Consider the following 20,749-nt stretch of genomic DNA (forward strand, 5'->3'; position numbering starts at 1 on the left):
TCAACTTTCTTTTTTTTCCAGTGTTTGTTTCCCTTCACCACTCGTTCCTCCACATTGGCGTTAGGATCCTCTTTTTTCTTCTTCCTATCCACCATCGTGGTAACCATTTGGCCACGGGTGCCTTTTACACCAGCCCAGTTGAGAGTCTGTACACTGACCTACCGCCGTGACTTTCTCCTCTGCAGGTATGCATTCCGTTTGTCTTCCATGCGTGGCCACCCTTCCTATGCCTCCTACTTTGATGATTCCTTACATCGTCTGTATGGGGCTCGTCCCGCTTCCCTGTTACCTCTGGCATCTGCTGTCACCACTTGCTATGGCGCTTAATTTCACGCTACCTGCAACTTTCCCTGTGGGTGTGAACCCTTCACCACCTTGGCTTCGTGAAGTGCCCCATGTTAACCTTGGCCTTCATTCCCTTCCCAAGGACACTATTCCAGCCTTGGTCTATCACTTCCAGTTTCATGACCTTTGCATGGAACTTAGCGATAGTACCTTTGTATACACTGATGGCTCTCAGGCTGACCGTGGGGTCGGATGTGCATTCGTCATTTGCACCAGTGTCGTTCGATATTGTCTTCCGGCCCACTCCTCAGTACTTACAGCCGAGCCTTTCACCTTGTATCGGGCCACAGAGTACATCCGGTGACACAGCATTCCCAATTGTGTACTCTGCTCAGACTCGCTCAGCGCCCTCCAAAGTCTCTGTGCGCTGTACACTGCTCATCCCTTAGTGCAGCGGGTGCAGGAAAACTGTCATTTGCTTACTCCTGGTGGAGCCAATGTCATGTTTCTGTGGGTCCCTGGTCATGTCGGTCTACCAGGAAATGAGGCTGCTGCCGAGGCTGCAGTCCTCTTACCTCAGCCTGTGAGTATCTCTATTCCCTCCGATGATCTCTGCATTGCCGTCTGACAGGCGGTGGTGTCCCTTGAGCATTGCCAATAGGCCTCCCTTCATGGGAATAAGCTTCGGCTTCTTAAGCCTCTCCCAGTGCCTTGGACGACCCCCTCTCGGCCCTCCAGCCGGGAGGAGATTATTTTAACTCGACTGCATATTGGGCACTGCCTTTTTAGCCATAATTTGCTCACTGGCACTGCCCCACCACTTTGTACGCATTGCACCCAAGTTTTAATGGTCCGCGACTACCTACTGGAATGCCCTTTTTTATTATTATTATTATTATTATTATTATTATTATTGATTTACGTTGCATCTTGGGTTTGCCACTTGATTTATCAGCTGTTTTAGCAAATGACACTGGCAGTCGCCTGGGTTTTACTTTTTATCTATCGAAGCAATTTGGTGAAGGACATTTAATTTTTAGTTTTGGATCTCCATTTTTCTATGATCCCCCATCCCATGCCATGTTTAGATGTTTCCTATTCTGTCCATTGGGACTGACATATAGTAGTTTGCCTTGTCTCTGAGTATGCATTCTATAGTTTTGACTTGGGCGCATACGACCTCAGTTGTTTTTTGCGCCTTACAACGAAACAAACAAACAATCATCCATGGTCTAAGGTATTGGCAGTTTCATTTGAACAAGCCTTTATTTACTTCACTGCCACTTCCAGACAATCTATCTACTGATTTGCAATCAGAAACAATCTAATTGCAGCACGATTGCGTGCAAGTTTCTATTCCAAAATGCAGTGTTCTTTGCAATAATATTTGTGATGGTGTAATTCGCCCCCCCTCCGCGCGCGCGCCCACACACACACACACACACACACACACACACACACACACACACACACACAACCTCCTTCAGAAAATACAAACACATTCACACAAACAGGCACACCTCGTGCACGCATGCCCATTATCTCCAACCGCTCTGATAATCTTTTGATGGTACCATTCATTTTTCCAACTGCTCTTACAATTTCTTAACCATCTATGACATAATTAGTGTCATCAACAAACTGCAAAGTTTTTATTTTTTCCCCCTGAACCTTAATTTCCTTTCCAAATTTCTCCTTTATTTTTTGCACGGCTTCTCAGTGAGGAGATTAAATTACATAGATCCCCAAATAAAATTACATACCTGGAAACAATAAATTGCAAACTGCATGTATTAATGTGGTGATTATTTCAACAGTATACTTGGCCATTTTACAGTAAATGATATTAAGATTGTGTCTTACTGCAAAAGTTGTATTTTGGAAGACCCATTCTCAGATTATCATTTCAAAAAATACTTTCAAGATCCCCCCTCCCTTATGTTCATACATTGTGTCATAATTGTGAAATTTTGCAGTCAAAATCCCCGTATGACACATCAGTGTAAATGAAGGAACAGAATGCTGATTTGTAACAGATCTGGCCACTGCCAGTTGTTGTGGACATTGCAGAAGTAGCCAGCAATTTATTTTGTGTGAAACAGACAGTTTAAAAAAATGAGGTACTGGTGGAAGTAAAGCTGTGAGAATGGGGCGTGAGTCATGCTCGGGTAGCTCAAATGGTAGAGCACTTGCCCACAAAAGGCAAAGGTCCCGAGTTCGAGTCTCGGTCCGGTACACAGTTTTAATCCGCCACGAAGGTTCATAATTAACATGTCCATCAACTGCTTTTATTAGATTTTACACTAAGACATATGAGAGTTTTGCATTTATCATCGCATTTATGAGCAGGAGAAGAATTTGTGAGAATTCCCTCGAGAGGCGTCTCATTCCACATAAGCTTCAGCTAACAGGTAGAACACTAGTCCTTATTTGCTTTCGGGATAAGACTGAATGCAAATCAGTTTTTAGGACGTTCGCAACTCATCTTCCAAAGCAGTAGTATTTACCACTTTACAAAGCTCAAATGTTAGAAAAACACTTCGAAAATAAATTTGAAGAAGACAGCTGGCCATGGCCCTAATGAAGAAAATGAGCTTAGATGTACCAATGAACTGATTTATGGGTTCCCTGAAAATTGAGTGCACTATGGAATTTGATTAGCAGTGGTCTGGTCTTGAGAGCCTTTAGGTTTAAAAATTTGATACATTATCTATTTGCTAACTAAGAAAAGCTGTTGAATTCTGTCAGGCAAAAACTAGGAAAATTTGATTCAGGGAAGTCGGAAGCATTATTTAATAATGTAACAAGTGAAGAAGCATGGCTATACAAATTTGACCCCAAAAGAAAATGGTTGTCATATGTTTGGTTATAATCAAGAGTCCCACCCTGTAAAGCTAAATGACCAACAAGCGTCCTGAAAAAGATGAGGTGCATCTTCGCCATGATGAACATTGATACGTATGATGCCAAAAGTGAAAAGAACTCTACCTCCTATGCAGGCAGGGTGACTTTGTCTGAGAAATGGGTGATACCCACATTAAGTGCATCTATCTAGAACTATAAAATTGTCTTTTTAAACAACTGCTCATTACATATTATTTCTACTTATAATGTTAAAATTAGGTTTGCTGAGTTATTTGAGATTGTAACTGCTTTCTGAATTGCTATAGCCTCTAATGGTCATCTCCAGCATTGGAGCAAAACGCTAGACAGAGAAATGTGCCTCAGACCACAGTCTAATGCCAGCAAAACAAAAAAACTCTCAAAAATACAAATACCAACTGTTAAGGTCTTCGTTGTGTTGTGTCTTTACGTTGACTGTAACAAAGTAGTTTCTTATCACTTCTTAATAAGTAGCAATAGTTGCCAATCATCGCTTATCAACGATGATAATAAATAGTCTACTTACAGTGTCTTGAACATGAATTTAATGTCTGTTGTTTATCTTGCAGGTAATGTACCTGAATGAATTGGAAGAAATTCTGGATGTTATTGAACCAGCAGAATTTCAGAAAGTGATGGATCCATTGTTTCGTCAACTAGCTAAATGTGTTTCCAGCCCACATTTCCAGGTACTGTGAAATTAGCATATGCTGCTTACGCCTTGTAGATACAATTCTGGCATTGATACATTGAAATTGTTCCATTTAGGTGGCAGAACGGGCCCTTTATTACTGGAACAACGAATACATTATGTCTCTGATAAATGACAATGCTGCTGTTATACTTCCAATCATGTTTCCTTCTCTGTATCGCAATTCAAAATCTCACTGGAACAAGTAAGTAATTCAAACTTACGTGTACATAGAAATATTAGTACACTGGCAATTGCTTACTACTTGACATTTTCAAATCTTCAATTGTATGCTGTTCATCAAAATGGAAGCTGAAATTGAGTGTGCCAATAGTCGTATGACAGAACGCCCATGTTTTATAGCTGCTAGATCTGGAATTGGTGTGACAGGAAAAAAAGAAATAGGCATGGTGGAGGCTAGTGTTTTGTATAACATGTTTATCAATTATAATTACTTTGTTACTTTAATCTTTATATTGTAGTAGCCATTGATTTGATCAATCCACAGGGGGGGGGGGGGGGGGGGGGGGGCAGATTCAGGAAAAAGTTACTACAAATATTTTAACCAGTGAACATACGTACCGTTAATTGTCAAATCATAGTGCTGGGTCCAAGTGTAGACTTTTGTGGCTACCGCCATCTTCAACACTTCTGGGTGTGTTTGTGCCATTGTGTTGTTCACTGTTCCAATGCACATTGGTAGTTGATTGCAACAGTGGCTGAAATTGAATTGAGAGTGCAGTCTCGTACTCTGAAAAGTTTTATTGAGAATCTGGAAACGATGGATAATCCAGGTAGGAATGTAACAATATTATGAAAAAATAGTTTGCTACTCACCATATAGTGGAAATTCTGAGTTGCAGATAGGCACAAGAAAAGACTGTCCCAAAATAAGCTTTCGCCAACATAGAGCGAGCACTCGCGCGCGCGCGCCCACACACACACACACACACACACACACACACACACACACACACACGACTACGGTCTCTGGTAGCTGAAGCCACACTATGAGCAGCAGCAGTGTGTGATGGGAGAGGCAACTGGGTGGTGGTAAGGAGCAGGCTGAGATGGGGAGGAGCGGGAAGGCAGGCTGGGGGTGGGGCATGCTGGAGTGCTGCTCATGACCATGTAGAGACGAGATGGAGAGAGGGTAGGGGTGCTAGGTACGGGTGGGAGGTTGGCCGGAGAGTGGGGGAGAGGAGGGGTGGGCATAGTGGAAAAGGACAGAAGTGAAAATACTGGTGGAATCGAGGGCTATGCAGTGCTGGAATGGGAACGGGGAAGACACTAGATAGGTGAGGACAATGACTAACAAAGTTCGAGGCCAAGAGGGTTAGGGGAACGCAGGATATATTGCAGGGATAGTTCGCACCTGTGCACAATTCAGAAAATCTGGTGTTCGTGGGAAGAATCCATATGGCACAGCCTGTGAAGCAGTCACTGAAATGAAGAATGTCGTGCTTGGCAGCATGTTCAGCAACAGGATAGTCCACTTGTTTTTTGGCCGTAGTTTTCGGTGGCCATTCTTCGTTGTCGTGCCTGTATACAGTGCAGCACAGTGGTTGCTTAGTTTGTAGATCACTTGACTGGTTTCACAGATAGCCCTGCCATTGGTGGGATAGATGATGATGGTGACTGGACAGGATTAGGTGATGGTGGGAGGAGGATGTATGGGACAGATCTTGCAGCTAGGTCATTACAGTGATATGACCCATGAGGTAAGGGGCTGGAAGGAGGGGATGTGTATTGATGGACAAGTATATTGTGTAGGTTCAGTGGGAGGGGTGGGGTGGGAAAGATGGTGGGCAAGACATTTCTCATTTCAGGGCACGGCAAAAGATAGTCAAAACCATGTGGGGAGAATGTAATTCAGTTGGTCCAATCCTGTGTGGCACTGAATTACGAGGGAAATGCTCCTATGTGGTCGGATGATGAAATTTTGGGAGGTGGTGGGTGACTGGAAAGACAAGCCATGGGAGATTTGTTTTTGTGCAAGGTTGGGAGGATAATAATGGTCCGTAAAGGCCTCACCTCAGTACATTTTGAGAGGGACCACTCGCCACTGCAGATCCCACGATCATGGGCGGCTAGGCTGTAGGGAAGGGACTTCTTGGTATGGAACAGGTGGCAGTAGGTGTGATATGAACATAGGTACTGATGTAGCCATCTTTGAGGTGAAGGTCAACATCTAGGTAGGTGTCTTGTTTGGTTAAGTAGCACCATCTGAAGTGAACAAGGGAGAAGCTGTTGAGGTTCTGGAGGAATGGGGATAGGGTGTCCTAACTCTCGATGCATATTGCAAAGATGTTACAATGAATCTGAACCAGGTGATCTCCCATCAAGCACTGCTGCTGTTGCCCATAGTGTGGCTTCAGCTGCCAGAGACTGCAGTCGTGTGTGTGATTTGTGCGTGTGTGTGTGTGTGTGTGTGTGTGTGTGTGTGTGTGTGTGTGTGGTCTATTTTGACAAAGACCTTCTTGGCGAAAAGCTTATTTTGTGACAGTCTTTTTGTTGTGCATGTCTGCAACTCAGCATCTCCACTATATGGTGAGTAGCAACTCCCCTGCCCTTTTCATAATATTGTTATTGAGAATTGTGTCAGTGCGAAAACTGTGACTATTCTTTCAGTTGTAACGGGCATGGACAAGTCTTGGTCTGAACAAACTAAACAGCAGCTTCTTGATTTATGCTAACAGTTTTGGTTATCCGTGTATGCTCTGGACACCAAATTGTCACATTCCCAATGTGTTCAGAACTCACCACTGTGTTCCTGAAACCACTCGATCACACTCCTGGCCTTGCGACATGGTGCATTATCTGGTTTAAAAACGCCACTGCTGTCAGGAAACATGATGGTCATATCGTGGTATACCTGATCTGCAACCAGTGTACGATCCTCATCCTCCTAGACTGCCATGATGCCCTGCATGAGCTCCACTGGACCCAAAGGTGGCCGCGTGAATGTTGCCCAGGGCAAAATGGAGTCGCCACCCAGCTTACTTCCATCCCACAGTACAGGTGTCAGGAGCTATTTCCCCAGAAGACGACGGATTTGTGTCCTCCCTTCGACAGTTGCAGTAATGCTTGAAAAGTGTGCACAGTTATCAAACTGAACGAGTACTATTGATGGCACGTGAGACGTGATCAGTGAGTAACAGAAATTTTTGTATTTCTTAAAGAATCTTCATTTATTCATCATCAACAACTACTTTGCCCCCTTCAGAACAATCCCCCTCAGATTTAATACACTTGTGCAAGTGCTTTTTCCAGTCTTGGAAGCACTTCTGAAACTCACTTGTCATTTTGGTGAAAGGTTCTTTAATGATTCCGTTTTTATCAAACAGATGTCCTTTCATGGTTCTCTTCAGTGTCAGGGACAGAAAGAATTCACAAGGGCTGTTTTTGGTGCATACGGTGATTGAGGCAACATAATGGTTTTGTTTTTTGCGAAAAAATTACGGACAAGCGTTGAAGTGTGTGCAGTAGCATTATCACGACAAAATTTCCATTTGTGTTTTTGCCACAGTTGTGGTTATTTTTTTTTGCTTACTTCACACAAACGGTGCTTAACTTCCAGGATGTATTCCTTAATGACCATTTGATCGTAAGGCGGGAACTCGTGATGCTCTGTCCCACTGTAATTGAAGAAAATTGTCACATTTTCTTTACTTCTTCATAAGTAATGATGTGCTATGGAGCTCTGGGCAGTCGTCACCTTTAACATGTCCCGTACCCTCTTTTAAATGTTATCACTTATAAACTCTTGTCCTGTAGTAAATTCACCAGAAGCCACAGTCAACATTTCGAATGCAGTGCTGCATTTTTCCATTTTTCAAGCAAAATTTAATGCAAGTCTTTGTATACTACTTTTCTGAAAGTAAAAATTTGCCGTGCTCTTGAAAACACGTACAACCGTTTCGGCTGTCAATAATAAACTAAATATTCAGAACAGCTGAAAATGTATACGTACTTCAGGAACGTGCGTACCAACATGATAAAAAGTATTTGAAAATTGGCTGCATAAAGCCCGCAAAATTTTTAAAACTCCTGTTAGTTTTTGGTCACATCTCGTGTGCACAGTAAAATTTCAACAACATTGATGCGATGTCCTTCGGAAAATGGAGTGATAATGCAATTTCCAAAGATTGAACTATTTACCAGATATTTACAAAAACAGGGAACAGCATATATCAGATCGTTGGTGATGCTATCTCTCTTTCAGAACATCTGAAGTATCCATATTGTGGTAATAATTGAAGTTCTGATATCAGTTGTTTATGCATAATTAGGCTCAACAATTAATTGAATGTACTTTCAGTGTTTTACCTACTAAGTGGTGAATCTTTCATTGTACAAATCCTGGACTCAATAGTTAGTGTGTGATGATCCGTATTACTTTCCGGTGTCGAATGCAGCACAATGAGAGCATATGAAAAATGCAAAACATACACCATCATAGTGGGATTTCTTTGCACAATATTTGTTTATTGTGGCTACTCACAAATACATCTAACTAGACGAAATCTATAAATCCATACATAAATAGTTATTACTTAAAACAAGTGCACATCCTTTAATTCACAACAAAACATTTTGCACTTCTTTTTACGCGTAAACCTCTCTGTGGGAATTTTTGTCACTACATTCTTTCTCACTGGAGTTCCTGAGTGACAGATTTCATTCTACTTTGATTACAGACAACTCTGCAATGTGATTTTCCACCCACCTTGGTTCTCAAAGTTGATCAACATACTATATACAACAAACTGCCAGTATCTAACTTCTCTCTCTCTCTCTCTCTCTCTCTCTCTCTCTCTCTCTTTTTGTGTGTGTGTGTGTGTGCGTGTGCGTGTGCGTTATCCCTTTATTGCCTTAGTTATGGTGTCACTCTAAACATATTCAGTCAGTGCTGAGCAGGTCATTTTGATCCTGCATCAAATATTTTCGTATTTGACTTAAATGAGTACTTAATTTTAGTGTATGTTACCTCCCTACCTATGTGTAAGTTACGAAAAATATTTAATAAAATATTTAGTTCATTACTTAATCATTTTGACAAAATTATGTTACTAAATTATTGTTGTTCATGCTAACAAGCTCGTAAAATGTAGAAATTTGTAAATTGATTATTTGTAGAGCTTTCTAGACACATTTAGTATATGAGGTCTGTTCAAAAAATTCCAGAACATTCATAATTTTGCATCATTGGTATGTTGATGTGAAATGCGGTTGGCATTCCTGCACATGCCTGTGTTTAATGTGTAGCTGCTGGAAGTTTTAATGTTGTTTGTCAGTTAGTTATTGCTCAGGGTTGTATTGGGTAGAACGTTGTATCACACAGTACGCAAATTTAGAGATGGCAGAATAAGAGAAGCAATGTGTCTGCATTAAATACTGTGTGAAACTCAAGAAAACCTTCAAATACCTACGTCCAGTGATGCAGGAAGCCTATGGCTAGGAATGCTTAACCCATACTCAATGTTATGAATGGTTCACACAGTTTTAAAATGGCCAGATGGAAATTAAAGATGACCCTCATTCAGAACATCCTTAGACGTCTATCAAGAATGCTTGTGTCAGGACTGTCAATGAAACTTACTGCCAATCAAAGACTGACTATTCGAGAGGTTGCAGAAGAATGTAACATTTCAATTGAATCGTGTCATGAAATCCTGACACAGCATATTGGAATGCATCGTTTTGCCGCCAAGTTCGTTGCGCGGCTCAAGAGTCAAGACCAGAAAGACCTTTTCCTTGCAATGTGTAAAAAGCTTTTGGATCGTGCAAATGAGAATGAGATTTTCCTTAAGAGAATCACAATTGGTGAAAGGACATGGATCTATGGTTACGGTGTTGAGGCCAAGGTTCAGTCTTCACAGTGGATTGAGAAAGGGTGTCCAAGGCAAAACAGCTCATCAGGTCAGGTCAGGTCAGGTCAGGTCAGATGTCAGAGCGGTGCAGATAGTTTTCTTTGACTTTTAAGGATTAGTTCATCATCAGTTCGTGCCACAGGGACAAACTGCTAATCGATTGTACTATTGGGATGTATTGCAATGCCTGCAAGAAAATGTGACAAGGAAATGGCCTGAAATGTGGCAAGACAGTTCACGGGTCTTGCATCTCGATAATGCTTTTGCACATTCATCCCTGTTGGTGTGTGACTATGGCGCAAAAAACAAAATCACTGTGCTGCCTCATCCTCCGTGCTCTCCATACCTGGGGCCTGCGTACTTTTTTCGTTTCCAAAGTTGAAAACCACATTGAAAGTATGAAGATTTGTGACATAGACGAGATATAAGAAAATTTGCAAATGACGTTTAACGCGATCCAGCGAAAGGTGTACCGAGACTGCTTCCAGAAGTGAAAACTATGTTGGGAATGATGTATCGATTGCAAAAGAGAGATTTCAAAGGAGACCATATACAATAAGTAAAAGATAAATGTAGGTGAATTTTTGGACAAAGTCCTACGATATTTTGAACAGACCTCATGTGCTCCATATTATACTCACGTGTGTTCTACACACAATTTTGTTTTACCTTTTACTCCAGTAATTGGAAACTGCTAGTGCACTTATCATAGGTAATTTCTGTTTTATGTGCACATTTTATGCACAAAACTGCCTGGCTCTTTACACAGTTGTCATTGGTCTTGTTGCCTTTTCGGAGCCTGATTTGACATTTTTTCCATTTTCAAGATCATTTTGTTCTTCCGTCTTCTTCTTTATCTGTTCTTTCTTTGTCCTTTCCCCCTTGAATTCATTCGTCAGTTGAAGTATAAACTTCCTTTCCATTTTCTTGTTTGCTACTACTTTGTAAATATATTTACATGACCCTAAACGACTAGAAAAACCATGGCCTCATCAGATGAGTCCAGATTTCTGTTGGTAAGAGCTGATACTGAGGTTAGTGTGTGGCATGGACCCAACAAAGCCATGGTCCAAAGTTGTCATAAAGGCACTGTGCAAGCTGGTGATGACTCTGTAATGCTGCAGGCTGTGTTTACATAGAATGGACTGAGTCCTGTGGTCCAACTGAACTGACGGTGGGCTGGAAATGGTAATGTTTGGCTACTTGGAGACTGTTTGCAGCCATTCATGGACTTGCGTGTTCCCAAACAATGTGTCATGTCACAGTGCCACAATTGTTCATAATACGTTTGAAGAACATCCTGGACAATTTGAGTGAATGATTTGGCTGCCCAGTTCACTCAACATGAATCCCATAGATTGTTTATGGGACATAATCAGAGGTTCAGTTTGTGCACAATACCTGTGCTGGCAACACTTTCGCAATTATCGATAGCTATAGAGGCAGAATGGCTCAATATACTCTTTTGTTTTATGGGTGACTATGGAAGCAGAATGGCTCATTATTTCTGCAGGGGACTTCCAACAACTTCTCACGACCATTCCTCGTCAAATTAATGCACTATGCAGGGCAGGAGATGGTCCAACACAATATTAGGAGGTATCGCGTGACTTTCGTCAGTTCAGTGTACTGCAGCCATGTCAAAGATGATGTAGAAGATACACGTCGGCCCTCTCCTACGTGCAGTCTTTGTAGCATATTTACAATTCATTAGATCAATGACATCCGTCCTTTATTTTGTTGCTTTATATAATGTTATGGTTTCAGATTTCTTCTTTCCTTCATTGATCATTGCTGCTTCAGAAAGCAGTGTACTCAGAATAATACACTCCTGGTGCAGTCTGTGTTGTAGGTCTGGTATGTGATAGTGGGGTTTTGTATTTCAGCATTTGACTTCTTTACCTCGTCATCGATTTCACAGTGGATCTTGTTCTTTGTGGCAACTAATGTTTTCTTTTCCCCGAGCTGTTTAGACATTTGAAGAGACATGAATAAGTTGTTTATTGTCGTGTTTGTCCCTTGATTTAGAAATGGCTCCACGAGATGCAGGACAGTGACATTGAGTGGTTGCTTTTCCCTATATGCATCCTGTTTTCTGAGGTATGGGAAAGCTTTACGTATATACTTTGTTGCTACGTTAGCAGCAGTCCAGAATTTGGAACCATATTTGTCAGTTTTATAGGCCATTTGAAAAAAAAGTTTGTAGTGTTTTGCTTGGTAATATTTTCTACGGTGCAGTAAGAATGACTAGTGTTTTCCATGAACTTTCCTCTAATTTCAGATTCAAGAGTGAATTTGTTGGCTGGCAGGCATTCAGCTTAGATTGATTTTTCATCGAAATAGAAAAATCTGAGAAACTTCGGAAACCTCACTCTTGGCATAACATTGTTGATGAAAATGGCCCCAAGAACGTGGCCGAAGGTCATCTGCAGAAACATCGTTTGTGCAAATGACAATACGAATGTATCTGAAGACTATCAACTTTTTAATTCCTGGAGTGAGACAGTCCAATCATTGATTTTAGGACTTTCTGAGCATTTGGTAAATTGTCTGTCTCCCACTTGGTTCCATCCCGTGCAAGCATTTTTGTAGAGGCATTCAACTGGGTATGCTGTGATGATTGAAGAGGTGAGAATTGACATCAATTAGTATCTGAATCCTCCTCCACTGATCTCTCCTTATTCGCAGTGTCTTTATCTTCACTTGTCTCTGTTACAAGATCCTCATCTTCACCTGTGAAGTAGTTTCCAGTTCAGCTTCATAATTCTCTTGGAGACACAACATTTCTTTGTCAGAAAGTTCATGCTGGCGAGATAGGTTTGAATACATCTTTCATGCACAAAGAATATTTCCTGAATAACACAATATAAACTGTGACAGATTCGAATGTGCATTTACCGAGATGTAACAGTGAGCAGCAGCATCTCTGCAGGATTGCTGATTGCTGCCTCTTCATTGTGGGATTATTCGTATATGTTAATAGAGAAATTAGGACACTGTCAGATTGAGCCCTCCAGGGTAGATGGAATGAAATGGTCAAGGAAGTGTAAGTTTTTGTATATCCCAATATACCATTGTAAAGAGGAGAAAAAATTGGGAAAAGTAATATGATTTCTTGTATGAAGTGAAAAAAGGGAAAAAAAAAGTTAACACAGATGTATGCTAATCTTAAAGGTAGCATATTGTACAACTAATTTCTTGATTTGTGTATGTACATAGGTTTCCTGTTAACTCTGAAGACTTTTTTTTGGGACAAATTCTAAAATATTGGAAAGCCATGAGTTAATAATTCATACATACAATCTGGATGAGCTGAGGTTTCGGAAAGTTTGAATGTAATGAAAAGTAAACATATGCAACAGTTGTATTAATTTTGTAATTTATGTTATTTAGGACAATACATGGATTAATATATAATGCTCTGAAGTTGTTCATGGAGATCAATCAGAAACTTTTCGATGAGTGTACACAGCAGTTCAAACAGGAAAGACTTAAGTAAGTATATTTCACTTACTTACAGCAATATTAAATTCCAGTCTGTGTTCAAAAAAAGTGCCACACTATTGATTTTGGCATTCTACATTTTGTAATCTAATTATGACTTAATAAAAAGGTACTTGCTCCATACATAGATTAGCTTAAAAATTTGACAGAACATACCTTTTTAAGATATATTCTTATGTAATAAAGTCAGTGACATCATCATGAGAGATAAGACAAAATTAACATAGGCATTATAGAATAGAGCTAATAATATATGAAAATATTTTTGTAGTTTTGTTTTCACTGTCGACAATGTCACAATATTTTAGACAGGTGTGTTTTGTCACATTTTTAAGCTCATGTATTCTATGTGTATGGAATTAGTACCTTTTACTTTGTCATAATTTATAGTTTACAAGATGCAATTTGTCCATTAGTTGTGTTTTGTTCCCCTTTTCCTGCAGATCTGAAGACTGTCAATACAGACCAAAATTGATAGTACGACGACAATTTTTGGGAACACAGGCTGGAATTAAAGAAACAAAATCTATTATTCCTGGATCATAGCTTGTAAACCTGTCTGTTACCATGGTAATGAGCTGTCTTTGGGTTGTAAGGAGGGAGCCTGCCAGAAAGGAAATTGAGCTTTCAACAATGGTACTAATCATTAGGGACTGATGTGAAGGTGATTTATTTATAAATCTGTACTTCAATTTTATTTATAACAAGTTCTTTTTCCTACGTATGTGTGGTGTCTAGGAGCATTTAAAATTTTTGATTGGTCACTTGCTCTGTGGATAATTTACAAATGAAAAGTAGGGTAAATAAAAACAAACTGCAACAGAAAATGTGTACAGATAATAACTGTGTAACTGGTCTTGCAGAGGGCGTTGAAAATGTGCATATTCTGCATTTTTTGTGCTTATATAATTGCAGTGAGAAGCCACTCTGCAGTTGTGTTAGGCTTCTTTATGTTAAACTTTTGCAGCTGAATGTGTGGCCATTATGTTGTCTGTGATGTCTGTTTAACGTCTGGTGTATAAAGTTCATAAAAAAATAATTTTGCAGTGCCTGCATGCCAGTGAACATTGTGGGTTTACATGAGTGAAGAAGGGAATGAAAAAATAAAGCACTTTGTTCGAAAGTACACATCTGTGAAATAAAATTCTGCTGCCAGGTAACATTCAACAACACATCACCCTAACCGCATGACCTGTAACACGCTCAGGTCATCCTTGGCAAGCTGTCCACTGTACTGTAGAGACATTAGGTCGACTACAGTTCGAGGAAGATTCACGCGACGGCACTGTGGGAGGTTCACGTGTTCTCCGAGCGTGTTCGGTCGGGTCCACGGCAAATACCGCTAGCCCACATGCTCGGCACATTCATGGGTACGACTAGGCACCTCTACACCTGTCCTTGACAATTAGGGACCAGACATTCCCTGCACCCAATGAAGAGAACCCACCACCGTTGATCTGAGTTTCGTTCCGGGTGCTCCCTTGTGGAAAGTCGTCGCACACCTCAATGCTGCTGTTCGTAACGGATGCCTAGAAGCCAAATTGAGGGTGCGGAGGCAGTTGTGTACTGTCTGGGTTGACACAACTCTCCCAGTTGTTTCTGAAAAGGCAGCACACAGTTCTGTGGTGGTAGTTACAGACAACTTGTGAGCTGTAAGTTGTCTGTATGGTTTATCAGATAGTGTTGTTGACTAAGGGTGACTACTGTCAGACATATGTGCAGTGTTTTCCTCTCTGCTAGTAGAGACAGTCAATGTGAAGTCAACCAGTGGTGTGGTTCTTGACATCTCCGATTTTGATAATTTTTTTCTACACTTACAGGTATTTGCGTCCTCAGCTTATGGTCTCCCAGTAGCATTCTCGCTTCCAGAGTAAGGGGTCCCGGGTATGATTCCTGGTGGGGTCAGGGATTTTTCACCTGCCCCGAGATGACTGTGTGTTGTTGTGTCATCTTATTACAGTCGGAGGAAGGCAACGGCAAACCACCTCCATTAGGACCTTTCCTAGTATGCGGGGGTGGGTCTCCCACATCATTCACCTATGCTCTGTCAAGAAGCATGGGACTTACCACCACCCCCATCCCTGATTTTTTTTCTTTTATTAATCACCATGTCTCAAAATCTATTTGGCCTAAAGACTTAAATTTTGTTACTTGCATATTATTTGTTAATGTGTGCACTAAATTCTATGATGTTGTTCCAGGGGGAACATATTAAATCATTTTTCTTCAATGACAATAAATTTATTGTATTAAAATTATACACTTAAATTTAAATTCTCATTTGGCTTTGCCATGTTAACTGTAGAGATATTTTAAAATGCACCATAACAACACATGTTCAGAAAAGACTATGAATAATTCAGCTTCATTTTACAGATCCATTTATGTTAATCAATATTATTAATTAAGCAATGTTGTACGCTTGCTGTTATTTAACAGTGTTTTATCTGAATGCCTTGCAAAGTGAAATTTTTTACTCTTCTTCAAGAAGAAAGGTGTTACGGTGGTCCACTAACAGTCTCACTAGAGTCTAAAATTACATGTTACTCTTTTCTTTTAAATGATGTAACATAATTCTTCCAAGCCGTCATGATAGTCTATATGGTCTTCCACGGGCAGTTGAGGGATTTAATTTACAAAATGTGAAGTTTCTTTCTTACGGTCAATTTATCTGGTCGTCTTCGTTATGAAAAAGGAAGGCCTAATCCAAAATAACGTGTAAATTAAAGATTTAATTTCCCAGTAAGACATGTCGGGGTATGACAAGTATGTGTGCCTTTCAACATGATACTGGGCAATTAAGCATTTGATATCACGACATTGGAAATTTTCTGTCACTTAATCCCCTGAGCTCATGTGCTTAGTTATGCACGCATATAGAATGCTGGTCATAATTACTGTCAGTGGAAGCGAATTAATCCCCCACCTCTCTCTCTCTCTCTCTCTCTCTCTCTCTCTCTCTCTCTCTCTCTCTCTCTCTCTCTTTCCTGTATGTGCAACGACTATTATAAGTTAAAAGTTATATAAAATGGAAAATGCATACTATCCCTAGCATTATTTATGTTAATTGTTACATGGCACAGTTTGTTCCATTCAGAATAACATAATGAAATTAAAAAAATACCGTACAACTAACATACTACTTCTTTTCTCTTTTTTCCCCCAAAACAAAAGAAATGTGATTTTGAAATTTTCAAAATTCTAAAAAGTTTTGGTTTGGGAAAATTTAGCATTTTAATGAATTTTGTCAAGTAGCACATCTTTTTAAAGCCTGTAGTAAACTGAATAAAATTGTATAAATTCCATATCTGCACATCAAGTACTTTTTGAGATATGGCCATGTTAAAGTTTTGAAATGTGACAAAAATGACACAATTTCTGGAACTTTAAAGATTAGTAAATCACAAACACAATGTAAAAAATAAAGTAAGTTTGGATCCTATCTTCTTTTGATAGGTAGACTAAAATGACAGATTACAAAGTTATAAACCATCAGGGTTCAAATTTATGCTTTTATTGGTTGGTTTCACATGGAATGACCCAATAGTCTTAGTGTGGGATACACCGATTTGGCTGTTTACTTCCTGTGCTGACTGCCCTTCATCTGGAAAGTGAGAAAAGCAACATTAAGTGTATACGCCACGTTCTGTTTGGAGATAACCCTCCAAGCCGTGTCAGCAAACTGAAGGCACTATACGTAAGGAGCAGTGTCCTGTTCTTGACAGGAGACTTACACTTACTGGCATTGGTACGTATTTCATTATACCACCACTTAGGTTCTGCCAGTACTGTCGCTCGACTGGCATGAGTGATTGTTTTGTTCAGAGTGGATGAGGGAGGCAAGAGTGGGAGGGACGGACAGACAGACGAAGGAAACGGTGGCCAACGGCCGGAAGGTAGCAAGTATAGGGGGTAGGAATTAAGCAGAAGCAGGCTTGCCCTGGCACAGACAGAGGAGTCGAGTATGGTGCACGGTGATGTGGGTTTGTGGGCTGCGAGCAGGAGATAGAATACAGGAACAGGGAGACTGCAAAGATGACAGTGTGAGTGCAGAATGAGCGAAGAGGCACGCATAGGGACAGTGGTGGAGATAGGTGTCAGGCAGGGCCTAGTGGGGACAGGCCAGTAGGATTGGGGTATTGAAGAACATCTTGTAAGATAAGTTTCCGTACTGTTACCTGTACACGTTCTGTTATGAGATGAGGATGATTTCGGTGTGATGGCAGGGCAGGTAACATGTGGGTGTCAGTAAGGTGCAGCAAGGAATGAGACACAGGGCTTGCATCTGGAAGGGCTGGGTTTCATATTCCCATCTGGTAATCCAGGCTTAGGTTTTCTTGGGTTTGCATTAATCGCTTACGGTAAGTGGTCCCTCCAGTAGGGATGTAGTTGTTTTCCTTCCCCTGGCGGAGCTTGTGCTCCGTCTCAAATAGCTTCCTCTTTGGTAGAATGTTCACCTCTAATCCTCTTAGCAGCAATTTAATGTATTCCTCCTTTCATTTTAACTGCTTCTGTGCTTCCTTCAGTTTAACGTCATGTGTAAAATAATTAAAACATGATATTTGTGATGTTCAGAAAAGAGTGTCATTTATTAAAGCAAATTGTTTCTTAGTAACAGACAGTTAAGCTTTTTGAAATCTTGTATACAACTTTTGTAATTACTGTGATCTAGGGATAAAGAACGCCAGAAAGACAGAGAGGAAGCTTGGAGTCGCATAGAGGAATTGGCTATGAGAAATCCCGGATATGCACCATCGAGAACAAACAGCATTGCCAGCAGTATGGATGAAATGTCTTCACCTCTTGGGGAAGGTGAAATTGAAGATGATTTGTCTATGGAAAAGCTTGAGCTGGAAGCGAGAGAGGTATGTTCTTATAACATATTACCATTTATATAAAAACTTTTTTAACCCTTACAGTAATTGTAACTTAGTTGAGGCATGTGTAATTAAAGATAATTATGTGAGATGCCATAAAATGGATTGGCTGTACTGCTTCTTGACTACTACTGTTCTCTTCGAACATATAGTGAAATAGGAAGTTTTGAAATTACTGTTGTATATTTAAAAAAAAGAAAAGAAAAGAAACGGTAAGTGAAGAAAAATCAGTTATCTCCATGTGTTTCTGTGACAGAAAGTGAAAATATTTAGTTTCTTTTACCACTATGCTACAGTTTCTTATTGTTGTATTCAGAGCCCTTCTGTCTCATTTCTTTGTAATACAGAGCTTTCCCTCCTAACAGCATTTCTCAGCCTTAATATCATGTCTCTCTGTTCTTCCTAAACTTCAGTTTGTATATACAGGGTGGAGAAAAATTGTGTCACAAAATTTTAACCCTGAATACCGTATTTACTCGAATCTAAGCCGCACCTGAAAAATGAGACTCGATATAAAGGGGGGGGGGGGGGGGGGGGAATCCCGAATCTAAACCGCACCTGAAATTTGAGACTCGAAATTCAAGGGGAGAGAAAAGTTTTAGGCCGCACCTCCAAATCGAAACAAAGTTGGTCCATTGTAATATGAGACACAATTTAAGTCGAATGAATGACGATACAGCTACAGTAGTTTGGTTCGAGTCGTAAGGTTAGCAGTTAAGCTTTACCTGGTAGCCATTGCTATGCGTCAGGCGCTGCGTCCGTATTTATACGGGTACACTTCCTTTTTCACGTGCTTCGCCTGGTTTGAATCGATTGCTTAGTTTTGCTTCGATCTGATAAGTGCAGTTTTCTTTGTTATAGGTGTTTACGTCACTCTAAGCTGAAAATGCATTACTGTACTGTGTCATGCACTGTTTGTCGCATTCTGATAGTGCGAGTTTACGGCCTGTCGCCGCTCGTGGCATGGCTTGCTTTTGTGCGCGCTACCGCCGCTTACACTTAAAAAAAAAAAAAGAGGAATTGTCTCATTAGCGAAACAATGGCAAGAGACTGCTATTTGTTGTTACTTACACTGGTGCTTTCTCTGATAATGATCAACAAGAACCAAATAATAAACTGCGTATGATAGAACATGTTCTGAACGAGAGTGAGGCGAAAATTTTTCTCCGTTTGAAAATCTTTGCGGCCGCTTCTTTAGTACATCAAATTCTGCACATAAATTAGAGTCATCTTAGATTTAAAAATCTAGTCAGTTGCTGTGCTACATTTCTGACTGTATCACTATTAGGCATAAGAATAATACGAATATAAATACGACACGATACGTATATTCTTCCGCGTTTGCTGTTGTCTCACACTAGTTTCGTAGTTTATTAGGCAGACAGGATTTAAATGAGATAGCAACAAACGTGAAAGAATACATGGGAAAATCTTTATATTCGTATTATTCTTATGGTGAAGAGAAAACTGCATGTGATCCACATTTTATCAGGTTCCTATTAGCACCGAGCGAGGTGGCGCAGTGGTTAGCACACTGGACTTGCATTCGGAAGGACAACGGTTCAATCCTGCGTCCGGCCATCCTGATTTAGGTTTTCCGTGATTTCCCTATATCACTTCAGGCAAATGCCGGGATGGTTCCTTTGAAAGGGCATGGCCGATTTCCTTCCCCATCCTTCCCTAACCTGAGCTTGTGCTCCGTCTCTAATGACCTCGTTGTCGAAGGGACGTTAAACACTAATCTCCTCCTCCTCCTATTAGCAACCATCTCTTCTCACAGGTACTAGGTAGGAAAAAATTCAGAATGTAGAGTTGGCCATATTGCCAAACATCCCGAACAGTCTTGCCAGTCGGATTTTAGTAGTACATTGAAATTCTGCTACATTCGAAGAACAACAATACGGAATTTGTATTTACTTCGTTGGATAATGTATGAAAATGGAGTGGTCGAAACTCGGGGGCGGAGAAAAAAAAGCTCGTCTTCCACCTTCTTTTAAAAAATTTATTTACTGACACAGAGGTTTTGGCATCAGTATTTATTTATCTTTGTGCCTACAAAGCATGCCTGTGTAGCGCTACATACATTCGAGGGCAGAAGTTAGTTGTGGCAGAACCTACCAACATTTTTAAGAACTTCCGCTTGCTTTGCACTCGATTCTAAGCCACAGGCGGTTTTTTGGATTACAAAAACCGGAAAAGAAGTGCGGCTTAGATTTGAGTAAATACGGTAGCTGATGCCAATAAGTACCAAAATTACTAATGTTGTGTAGGTCGACAGTGCACCATTTTTAAATCACGGAAACTTGGTGCCACGCGCTCCGATTGGCCGTGGGTTGCCCTGTTGCCATTCGTCCGTTGATGGGCAGCACTGTGGTTGTCGGTTCACACTTAACAAACATCCTTTGCCCCGTCACTATTCCAATGTGATAGGCACACGTCAGGTCTTGCTGTTTGTCTGTATCTCACGTCAGTGGCATTCACAAGTAACCTTCGCAGGCGCGCGTGCGCCCACACACACACACACACACACACACACACACACACACACACCACCTGCGATTTAGTCATACAGTAAGCGTGGTGGCACAGTATTCACCCCCTGTCTGAACAACAACGAGATATGGTTTTTATTTATG

General features: G+C 40.6%; 1 protein-coding gene across 3 annotated transcripts in view; it reads left to right on the plus strand.

Annotated features, from left to right (window-relative positions):
* LOC126460663 (serine/threonine-protein phosphatase 2A 56 kDa regulatory subunit gamma isoform) overlaps positions 1 to 20,749 on the plus strand; it is a 338,372-nt gene that overhangs the window by 288,271 nt on the left and 29,352 nt on the right. For all 3 annotated transcript variants that reach the window (XM_050095932.1, XM_050095933.1, XM_050095934.1), the window contains 4 exons: positions 3,738 to 3,857; positions 3,937 to 4,064; positions 13,126 to 13,227; positions 17,909 to 18,101. In XM_050095932.1, the coding sequence (XP_049951889.1) occupies positions 3,738 to 3,857; positions 3,937 to 4,064; positions 13,126 to 13,227; positions 17,909 to 18,101 (543 nt within the window). The remainder of the gene's footprint in view (positions 1 to 3,737; positions 3,858 to 3,936; positions 4,065 to 13,125; positions 13,228 to 17,908; positions 18,102 to 20,749) is intronic.

This window comes from Schistocerca serialis, chromosome 1, assembly GCF_023864345.2.
Source record: "Schistocerca serialis cubense isolate TAMUIC-IGC-003099 chromosome 1, iqSchSeri2.2, whole genome shotgun sequence".
Classification (NCBI taxonomy): Eukaryota; Metazoa; Arthropoda; class Insecta; order Orthoptera; family Acrididae; genus Schistocerca; species Schistocerca serialis.